The following is an 11,489-nucleotide window of genomic DNA, read 5'->3' as shown; positions in this document are numbered from 1 at the left end:
AGCTCTTTACCTATGTTCTCCTGTATTTCTTTGAGGGTGCTATTTATGTCTTTCTTAAGATCCTGTATTATCATCATATAAGTGATTTTATATCTGAATATTGCATTTCCGGTGTAATGGTGTGTCCAGGACTTGCTGTGGTGGGAGAATTGGGTTCTGATGATGGCAAGTGACCTTGGTTTGTGTTGTTTATTTTCTTACGCTTCCCCCCCTCCCCCCACATCTGTTTAACTTTAGTGCTACCTGCCCTTGCTAAATCTGACTGGAGCCTGTCCTTCCTGTGATCCTGGTTGTGTCAGAACTCCTCAGAATCAAGCTGACTCTGTGATCCTGTGATTCTGGGATCCTGGGATCCTGGGCTTGTTAAATCACCTGGGAGTGTGGCTTTCTCTGTGAGTTGTGGGACTGGCTGCAGAGCTTGCGCCCAAGGTCTGCTCTGGACCCCAGTCCAGTCAGACCGGAAGGAACCCGAGTCACTGGGCTGGTAGAGTTCCTGTGTGCCTGGTCCCACTGGTCCCAGTTACTCCCAGTGTTGGGACAGATGTTGGTTCCTGCTTACCTCTGATCCTGGGTGTGTCAGAGCACCTGGGAGTGGAGCTTCCTCTGGGTGTTGTGGGACTGGCTGTGGAGCTTGCGCCCAAGGTCTGCTCTGGACCCCAGCCCAGGCAGACCAGAAGGAACAAGAGTCACTAGGCTGGTGGAGTTCCTGTGTGCCTGGTCCCACTGGACCCAGTTACTCCCAGTGTTGGGACAGATGTTGGTTCTTGCTCACCTCTGATCCTGGGTGTGTCAGAGCGCCTGGGAGTGGAGTTTCCTCTGGATGTTGAGAGAAGGGCAATGAAGTGTCATATAACTCAGGCTAGCCTCAGGCTTGCTATGTAGCTGACAATGATGACCTTGAATGCCTGATCCTCTTGCTTACACCTAGTGCTGGCCTGACAGGCTTTGGGACACCACATGTGACTGACTATAGACAAACATAAGTAAAGTAATGGATGGGTGCATGTTGCTTCAGTGCATGTGACTGCTGTCATTCAGACACCAGAGTCAGCAGTCTGAGTCTTCTATTAGGAGGAGGTGCCCACACTGCAATCTCTACTGTGCTGCGGTGTTAGCCTTGCAGGTGCTGAAAGGTCAGAATTGATGCCAGTAGGTGTTCCTTGGGTCCCATCCTAAAATCTCTCAAATACATGTTGTTTTGTTTGTCTTTTCCTGTTATAGTTTTGGATGACTGAAACCTTGAATCAAAAATATTAACAGGAACCACGCATTCTGGCATACCCCTGTAATCCAAGTACTTGTGAGGCTGAGGCAGGAGGACTAGATTGAGGGTAGCCTGGGCTATATAATGAGTTGCAAGTTAGCCTGAGTTACATAGTAAGATCATCTCTCAAAAAAAAAAAAAAAACCCAAAAAACAAAAAAAACAAAATCAGAAGACAGTGTCTGCAGGCCCATAATCACTCTGAAGACTCTTGGGTTGGCTTTCTTCTTACTTCTGATGGTTGCCAGTGCTGTTTAGTTTCCTTGGCTTGAAGGCGTCGTTCCCATCCTACCTCTGTTTCCTTATGGCTTTGCTCTCTTGTTTCCTTGATTCCAGTATCCCTGCAGCTAACTATCTTCCAGAGTATCCATTATATGTGAAGTGTTATAAAATGAAAAAAAGTTGGAATTTTTCTGTTTTTGTTTTGTTTTGTATTCAAGAGCCTACTGTGTAATACTAAGATTGAATTTTGAATCCATATTTTTGCAGTTTTATTTCCTTGTTTTAAGTATCATTCTTTGTGTGTACATGATGTGATATGCTGGTACATATGCCATAGCATGTATGTGGAAGTCAGAAGACAACATTGTGAAGTTGGAATCTGGGAATCCACCTGGGGTTGCTAGGCTTATATGACCGTATGACTCCCCCTGAGTCATCTTGCTGGCCCCATTCCTTCTGATTGGAACAACAACAACAACAAAAACCCAAACAGACACACACACACACACACACACACACACACACACACACACACACACGTTGTCTAACATGATGTTTTAATCAATAACCCCTGTTTTTATGTAGGTATTCCCAAGCCAGGATCCTCTTGATCAAGCTGACTTCAACGCTGTTGAGTATATCAATACTCTGTTCCCAACAGAGCAAGTAAGTATACAGCTTTAGGTTTCCTTCACCAGTGACTTCTGGTTGTCCTGCATGTTGTGATTGGTGTGATAAACAAATGACATTAAGTTCAAATCAAATTCCCTTGTAATTAGCATGGTGTTCTTTGGCAAGCATATAATCAGAGATTGTACCTTTAGTTTGTGAGAGTCTCCCTCAGTGCTCACAGAAGCTCGTGTTATAGATTATGGTTTCATAACATAGGAAGGAAAAGTGGGAGCGAAGTAGACAGAATAAACCCCAAGTTACAAAGCAGCTTTTAAAATGTAAAGTTGTAGGCATTTTGTTTATGTTCTCTTGTCGTGTGATTTGCCCAGATGGGGTTTTCTTTCAGTAATCCAAAGTTAGAAGCCACAAAATTGGGGGAAGGCCCAGTAGATATATTTTCCCCCTACCTGCCCCCCACAGGGTCTCATATAGCTCAGCATGGCTTCACTGTGTAGCCAGCATTAACCTCTTTCCTCTGCCTCCTCAGTGCTGGGATGACAGGTATGTGCCACCATGCCCAATTTTGGGTTTTCATTTCCTCACTAAGCAAATGTTTACTGGGTACCTGTCATATACTGTCACTGTCCTAGGCACTGGGATGACAAGTGTGTGTCACCATGCCCGACTGTGTTTTTCAGTTATTCTCTTAAGTGAATGTCAGTCACTGTCCTGGGCATGGGGATGCATCCTTGCACTGAGATGTTCATGATCAGCAGAAGGGATGCTGTTGAATGCTGTGAGAGAGCTAGGGAAGGGAGAGTACAGGAAAAAGGTAAGAAGTTCCTTAGGACACCAAACCCCAGGAGCTTTCAGGTAGTTCACGATGGGCTCATTTATTTAGTCAGCCAGTCAAGCCCACTGGTCGTTTATGAAGCATATAATAAGTATTAGGAATTGTTTTAGAAACTGGAGAGAAATGGTCAACATAGCAGGTTAGCTCCTGGTCTCATGGAGTGCAGAGGAAGACAAGAACTAAAAAGTGCCTACTCTGCCTAATTTGGTAGAGCTGGATGAGAGAGATTGATTCAAAGATGGAAGTCAGCCACTAAATGGTCTTTACTAATGCAGAACTTACGGTCTACTTTGATAATTCAGCATAGAATTGTCTTTGTCACTAGTGATCATTGTATTGTACACAGCCCTAACTCCTACCACAACTACACTGTTAAAATTTAGCATTGGTCTGGTATTGATTGCACCAGGCATTCTAAACATTTGACAATGATGCATTCTCCATGTGTTATGGATCATGAGCAGAGTGACAAGTAATCATGACAGAATGCTCAGCTGAAATGTGACAGGGGGCATACTGGACATGGTGAAAGCAAGCTTAAGAATCCAGAGACTCTGCTGAGAAAATGGCATGATAGGCCACAGCAAGGATGCTAAACGTTGATTGTAGCCTGCTCTACTACTCGATGCTGCAAGGGGGAAGAGGAGCAGGTGTCAGTGGTAAGCAGGGGCAGTGGAGGGTGTGAGCAGTGTAGGCTGTGTACGGCTCACTAGCATCCATTGAGTGGAAATATACAGGTGGATATTCAAGAGTGTGGTACCCTCCCCATCACTGTTCTAACAAACGTACCTTCATACTGAACTTTACCAATAACATTCATCTTTTTCGGGTTTTAACTAACAAAAGTTTTTTGGTTTTTTTTGGTTTTTTTTTTTTTGGTTTAACAGTCAAATTTTTAAAAAATCATTAATTTTAAAAATAAAATTTGAAAAATGTTACATTGTGTGGCTGTCTTTTTGGAAACTTTTGAAGTAGCATAGCCTTCATTGCTCAACATTTCTGCAAGAGGGAAATTTGGCTAGTGATAGAGATTTGGTAACAACCAGCTTAAAGGTAGCCGGTTTAGCCATGTGAGTGTTTTACTTTTCCTATCTTATCATGAATGCTGGTTTGCTGGACATGATGAGGCACAGCTTTATCCCCAGCACTCATGAGGCAGAGTCAAGGAGATCTCTGAGTTCAAGGCCAGCCTGGTCTACATAGTGAGTTTCCAGGCAGCCAGGGCTATATAGCAAGACCCTGTCTCAAAACAACAACAAAAACAATGCCAATTTAACTAAACAAACAAACAAACAAACAAATTACTGTTAGAAAATTTGTAGAATTTTTCCTAACCTCTGTTAGAAAGCTGTAGTTAGGAAGCCACCAGGTTTTCACCTGAAACCTGAAATGATTGTATATATAACACAAACGTGCACACACACATTTTTTAAAGGTAAAGCATTTGTTATTCCCCAGTTTCAGTTTTGTGTCTTGTCTGACTATGCTTCTACATGCATGATGGTATGCAATGAAGTTTCTTCCAGTAAGTCAGAAAGTGCACAACAGAGTCAGGCCACATTTTATTTTCCTGGACCTACAGTTAGACCTAATAGGTCATCTATCAGCCAAGATTCCTATGGATCTTCAAGAAAAAACAGTAGAAAGTGGTAGCCTAATTATCAGTTCTTTTAACTCATGTTCAGAATACACATACTTACATACATACATACTATAGGCCTATAAAAGATACTTAGTTTTAAATTGAGTTAGTTTCAGAGGTGTCTATATATTGCAGGTTTAGTGGCATTGTGAGGTGATGAGGCTGTATTTCTCTTAAGTGGCTTGCATGTATATGGATGCTGTGGCTGAAGTGGGGGGCACAAGTCCTCAGATGTCTCTCTTCCCCAAGTTTTAAGTATGAGGGAATCCCAGCTTTCTGTACATAACAGTGCCCCCTACATGGTGCTGGAGAGGAGCCATATGTGCTGACAATAATCTGGAAACATTTTTAGCTTCCTTACAGTGAATTTAAAAAAAGTAAGCTTTCATGTTATTGGAGGATTGAGAGGAGATGCTATGAAATTTATGGAAGCCACTAGCACTTGAGGATTGCCTGAGTCTGGGAATTAAAGACCAGGTAGGGCAACCTAGCAAGACTCCTAGCTCAAGAGAAAAAACAGGCTGGAAATATAGCTTAATGTTACTAATGGTATTTGTCTAGCATTTGTTAGGCTAGAGGCTCCATTTCTAATTCTGGAAAGAAGAAAAGGGGGGAAAAAGAAAAGACTAGCATAATCAAGAAATTTGGGCACAGAAAAAAAGAGCTTAGCTGAGCACAGTGTCATCTGTAATCCCAGAACTTGGAGGCAAGAGGATCAGGAGTTCAGGTCTCGCTACTGGATACTGAGGGTATTAAAAACAGTGTGGCCTACTTGAAACACTCAAAATAACCCACACAAGGTGCTGGAGAGATGGCTCAGTGGTTATAACACTTGAGGTGCTGGAGAGATGGCTCAGTGGTTATAACACTTGTGGCTCTTACTGAGGACCCAAGTTCAATTCGAACCCCCCTCCCCCAATCTGTCTGTAATGCCAACTCCATGATTCCAGTGTCCTTTTATGGTTTTTTTCAGGCATTAGGCATACATGTGGTGCACATTCATGCTTATAGGCACTCACACATAAAATAAGTACAAACTTAAAAAAAACAAATAAATAAGTAAACAAACTTTGATTTGTTAGTTGTGGTATACACACCTATAACTCCACTGCAGGAGGACCATGAATTTAAGGCCACCCTTGTCTGATGGCCAGCCTTGTCAAAAACATATCTAAAAAATAATAACAAAAAAATATTTTTTACTGATCTTCAAGGTGCTCTGTTTTTTTTTATCAAGTAGAAAGAAAACAAATAAAACAAACAGACTTTATTTTTTGCTTTTGCAGGTGACAAATGACCCCAATCTGTTGTTAAAAACACACCTATTTCCATAGAAGAGTAGAGTGTAACACTCAAAGCACTTACACTTTCTTGAGAATATGAGATGATTTTACCAAGGATCTGAATCTTCTCTGAGTAGCATGAATTATTAAAAAGAAGGAAATGGTTTTCAATAAAGCATTTGGCAGTACAATCCCATTACAACCAAATCAGATGAGTGGTTGTCAAAGAGATGTGTCAAGCAGCAGTATATCCAGATGCTGGATTCCCACAGGGCTTTCTTTCCACTCCTGGGAAGACTCCCACCTCATAGGCTACACTGAACAGATGGGGCATGTCAGCGCTATCAGACACAGGTGTAAAGGAGGGTCAGCCATCACAAAGAGAGAGCGTGCGGTGTAGCTCAGTGATAGAACACTGGCCTAGCAGAAACCAGGCCCCAGCACTTCAAAACAACCTAAAAGATGAAGGAAAAAAAAGCGACTAGAATCAGACAGATCTCCAGAACCTTAGACTGTCCTCTCAGAACCCACTTCCTGAATTTTAACCTGGAGGAGTATGGTAGTGTTTTTCATATGACCCAAGGGATTTTCTGTGAGGTGAACAAATTAATTGATAGCACCTCTCACTTGTGCTTGTTCAATAGGAAAGACATCTATCAGGCAATTAAGTGCAGGGTTTTTGTGGGTGTGCATGATCTGGGGCTTTACATGTGCTAGGCAAGTGCTCTATCACTGAGCTTATGTCCCGAGTTGAGTCTTCTTCCTCTTCTTTTGATAACCTTGTTTGTGTACTGCCATGCCTTTGTTGTTTCCTAACCTGCCTGTCCAGTGTCTCTCAGGGTGGGCATAAGGGCCATTAATCAGATAAACTGCCCTTGAGCCCTAAGCTTTTTTTCCCCAATCAGTGGCCCTTGTCTACAGGTCTTTGCCATTTTAAATATTCATGTGTGTAGGCATGTTTGTACCGCAGTGTGTTCTTGGAGGTCAGAGGACAGCTTTTGGAGTTGGTTATTTTCATCTACTGTAGTTTCTAAAACTCAGACTCATCAGGTTGGTACAGCAAAATCTTTTACCTGCTGAGCCATCTCACTAGCCCTCTTTGATTTTTAAAACACAGTTCCACATCTGTATAATTATTTTGGGCAATTCTTAGAAAGCAATATTGTATGCAGAAGAAGAGGAGGAGAAGGAAAGAAAGAAAGAAAGAAAGGAAGGAAGGAAGGAATAAAGAAAGAAAGAAGGAAAGAGAGAAAGAAGAAAAAATAATGTAGTTTAACTAAGACCTTCTTGTCTAAAGAGAATTCATTTCTTGAATTATTAAATTATCAGATGTCTATAGTAGTGCAGTCTGTATTGATTGACTGGTGTGGAATGACCTCCCAGGCAAATGGCTGAGTGAAAAGGCATGGTGTAGCCAATCCTTGGATGTGTTTTTTACTCAGATTGTCTGAGAAAGTAAGCCAGAAGTTGGCTCAGAGCCATGGCCTCTGCTAAAGAGAAGCTGCAGTTAGGTGGAACTAGGCAAATGGAAGCCTGCATTTCACTACATGCTCTTACTGTCTAGGTTTTTGCTTGTGAATATGTTTTGACAATTTTAAATATAAATATTTTATATTTGTAATTAAAACAATCTTATAGTGTATAATTATATATGATATATATATATCATTATCCATGAGTATGTAAAACATTATCTTGACATGTCCCTCATTTAGAAAGGTGTGGTGACAAAGTAGAACTTCTGGCTGCCTTCGTCCAGATTTCTCAAATACTTTGTTTTTCTTTTGAGACAGGATTTCTCTGTGTAGCCCTGGCTGTCCTGGAACTCACTCTGTAGACCAGGCTGGCCTCAAACTCAGAGATCTGCTTGGCTTTGCTTTCTGAGGAGTGCTGGAATTAATGATGTGTGCTGCTACCATCTGGTCTTAAAACATTTTTTAAGCCAACGTGTGTGTGTGTGTGTGTGTGAGAGAGAGAGAGAGAGACAGACAGACAGAGACAGAGGACAAGAGAGAGAAGGGGGGAACAGAGACAGACAGACAGACAGACAGACAGACAGACAGAGATAGACAATGACTATATACACTGATATATATAGACTGGTAGAAGGCTCAACAGGTAAAGGCACATGCCGTAAGCCTGAGGACCTATGTGAGGACCTATGTTCAGTCCCAGGACTCACAACAGAAGAGACCTGACCCTCACAAACTGTCTTTTGACATTTGTGCTCAAGCCATGGTACTTGAATGCACATACCTGCAGGCACACACACACACACACAAACATTCACTCTCTCTCTTTCTCTTTCTCTCTCTCTCTCTCTCTCTCTCTCACACACACACACACACACACACACACAGACACACACACACACACATTACTGATGTTTTAAGAGTAGCTTCCAGCAGAGTTAGTAGGCCAGGAACTGTTATGCCCATTTTCCTTAGAAACTCAGGGATGTTGAACAATTGCCCTCCAGCGAGTTGGCAGAGGCAGAATGGACAAGTATGTGGTCCTGGACAACTCACCGCTGTTCCTACATGGGCAGTGATTTAAATCATACACAGTCCAGTTGGGAAGGGACTAACCTAACAGATTAAGACTAAATTCACCCCACTTGAGTTGTATTTCCTCATTAAAATAGCTTCTCTTTTCTGAATTTCACCTTCACCTCTGACTGACTATTCTTGCATTTCTGAAAATTCTGAGTAAACCTTGGCTTAACGGAAGTTGTGTGGACAGGTAATGTGGCATTGAGTCTGTTCCTGGAAGCAGAGAGCCAGAAGCAATTTTTAATTTTTAAGCATAGTTCCTTTTGAGAAAAAGTATGTGTTGGGGAAGAGAAGGGGACTTAGAAAATTACCATCCTTCCATCTTCCACCAGGGGGCATCATTTCACCGTATTTTCTCTTCAGGTCTGTTTTCACTATCCCATAGCAATCAGTATCGATGAATTAAAATATAGGCAAATACTCAGAGGCAAAGAGAAGAAACACTGAAATTATTCTTTTCCTAAAGCTACTAATTCAGATTTTCTAATTTCAGCCACTGGCATGTTACAAGTACACAACTACTAATGTATATGGTCTTCTAGATGTTTTCCTAACACATCTGCAGTCATAAAAGTAATTTTATTTGCCTAGTGCAGGGTAAGGTATTTTTAGAGAGGTATTTAATTTTGTTTTTGTTTTTTTTTGAGACAGGGTTTCTCATGCAGTTCCTGCTTTTCTAGAACTCATTCTGTAGACCAGGCTGGCCTCTAACTCAGATTCACCTGCCTATGCCTCCCAAGTGCTGGGATTAAAGGTGTGCGCCACCTCTGCCTGCCTTTTTTTTTTTTTAAATGTAATTTAATTTTTTTTTTTTAGAAAGAGGCTTAGTAGGTAGACTGATACTTAGATTCCTGAGTGCTGGGAATTACAGGTGTGTACCATTATGCCTGGCTTGAGCAGCTGATGAATTTTCCCAGTTGAAGGGCACCATCGCTCGAGGAGGACCTTGAGGACTAACACAATGTCCTCAGGAACCTCTCTCTCTCTCTCTCTCTTTTTTTTTTTTTTTCGAGACAGGGTTTCTCTGTGTAGCCCTGGCTGTCCTGGAACTCACACTGTAGACCAGGCTGGCCTCGAACTCACAGATTTGCCTCCCAAGTCCTGGGATTAAAGGCATGCGCCACCACCGCCCGGCCAGGAACCTCTCTTGGCTGTGTTAGTCTGCTTCCTCAGAGAGCTGTTGTTTGGGTTCTAGGGTGAGTAGTAACCTGTTTTGGAATTGCCTCAGTAGAGTTGTGTAGTCTGTAGCCTTGCTCCTGGCTCTCCCCAGCAGTGGTGTATAAGAATTAGACATTTTGGTATGGCTATAGTCATTCATCCCATTTCTTTCTGTAGTTTGTTTTATGATTTTGTCATAGTCATTTTTTTTTTTTTTTGAGACAGGGTCTCACATTGTATGCTGGCCAGCCTAGAACGCAAGAGACTCCTCTGGCTCTGCCTCCTGAGTGCTGGAAATAAAAGCATGCGCCACCACATCCAGCCCACAACCTTATATATTCTGTGTTAGCAAACTTTCCATAAAGGGCCAGACAATCTTCTAAGCTTTATAGGTCCTGCGGTGCCTGGCACAGCTTCCCAGCTCTGCTACTATAGGACACAAGCAACCATAGACATATGGAAGCTGACTAATGTGGCTGTGTTTCAGTAAAACTCAAAAGAGAACGGATGTGTTTGTCAGCTACTGCTTGGTTTTAAAAGGAATTGGGCTGAGAAGATGGCTCAGCACACAACTGCTGAGGGGAAAAAGTGTGGGGACTGAGTCTGGATCCTGAGCACCCATGTAGATGCTGGGCATGGTGGTTTGCCTATAATCTCAGCACTCAGAGCAAGCTGGCAGGGAAGACTAGGTGAATTGGTGAGCTCTGCGTGTGAGTGAGAGACACTGCCTCAGTACGTAAGGTGGGGAGTGAGGAAGACCCCGATGTCACCCTCTGGCCTGTGCATCTATGTGTGCTCAAAGAGTAGGCATACATGCATGCACACACATACACCATGTGCACTTGCATACAAACCAACACATTTTAAAAAAATAAGATGATTTTTAAAAGAATTAAATGTGGTGTCAAGATCAAACTTCTTGAGGTGTCATAAACATTCCCTTTAGTGCATTATTTCCCTGTGAAAGAGAATTCCAAAAAAGAAATTAACAGCCAGCATTCTCTTTTTCTTTATTGTAGTCTCTGGCAAACATTGACGATGTTGTGAACAAAATTAGACTGAAAATAAGGTAAGTTATACCATATGATTTTTAATGAAAGACATATTGTTAATCTAGTCATCTGAATCACATTTTTTTTTTTTATGAAAGCACTGAAATCTCAAATTTAAAAATAATTCTTTTCTTGTGGCTTTTCATGTAAACTCTATGGCAAAGAGCTTAATTCTTTGGCCAGTGTTTAACTGTCCATACAAAATGAAGGGAGCTGGAACAGACTGTTCAAAGCAGTTATCATGAGGTAGGCTGTGGTGGTGCACACCTTTAATCCCAGCACTCAGGAGTAGACACAAGTGGGTCTCTGAGTTTGGAGGCAGCCTGTTTTATATAGCCAGGGCTGTACAATGAGACCCTGTCTTAAAACAAGACAACAAAATCATCAGGGCTGGGAATGTAACTTAGTAGAGTGCTAACCCAACATAGTAACATGAGCCCCAGATTCAGTTCGAAGCATGGTTTAAACCCATAAACCATGCGTGGGTGCAAACACTTAGAGTCTTAGCATGTGGGAGCGAGAGGCCAGAGAATCAGAAGTTCAAGGTCATCCTTGGCTATATGGTAAGCTTGAGACTTGCCTGGGATATATATGAGACCCTATTAAAAAGAAAAAGAAAAGGAAGAAGAGATGTTAACTTTCAAAGAAGGAATAACTTTTCTGCAATGTTTTAATGCTTTTATTCTTTAATAGGCTTGCCTTTTTTGTAGTGCTAAGACCAGCTATGGAGATGGGGTTATATCTTTTGGTCACCTGTAACTATAATATTGAATCTGCAGGTTGACTTGGGTGTGGCCCAGAATTAAACTTTGGTTAACCCAGGGCCTGACTCGCCATGTCATCATCAGGTGC

General features: G+C 42.0%; 1 protein-coding gene across 1 annotated transcript in view; it reads left to right on the top strand.

The window, feature by feature from the left end:
* The window catches only part of Vps53 (VPS53 subunit of GARP complex), a 135,372-nt gene that overhangs the window by 3,919 nt on the left and 119,964 nt on the right, over positions 1 to 11,489 (top strand). The window contains exons 2-3 of the mRNA XM_031354443.1: positions 2,071 to 2,151; positions 10,605 to 10,654. Coding sequence (XP_031210303.1) covers positions 2,071 to 2,151; positions 10,605 to 10,654 — 131 coding nt within the window. The remainder of the gene's footprint in view (positions 1 to 2,070; positions 2,152 to 10,604; positions 10,655 to 11,489) is intronic.

Source organism: Mastomys coucha, unplaced genomic scaffold (genome assembly GCF_008632895.1).
Source record: "Mastomys coucha isolate ucsf_1 unplaced genomic scaffold, UCSF_Mcou_1 pScaffold5, whole genome shotgun sequence".
Lineage (NCBI taxonomy): Eukaryota > Metazoa > Chordata > Mammalia > Rodentia > Muridae > Mastomys > Mastomys coucha.
The sequence above is the reverse complement of the archived record's forward strand: the minus strand, read 5'-3'. Positions and strand labels throughout refer to the sequence as shown.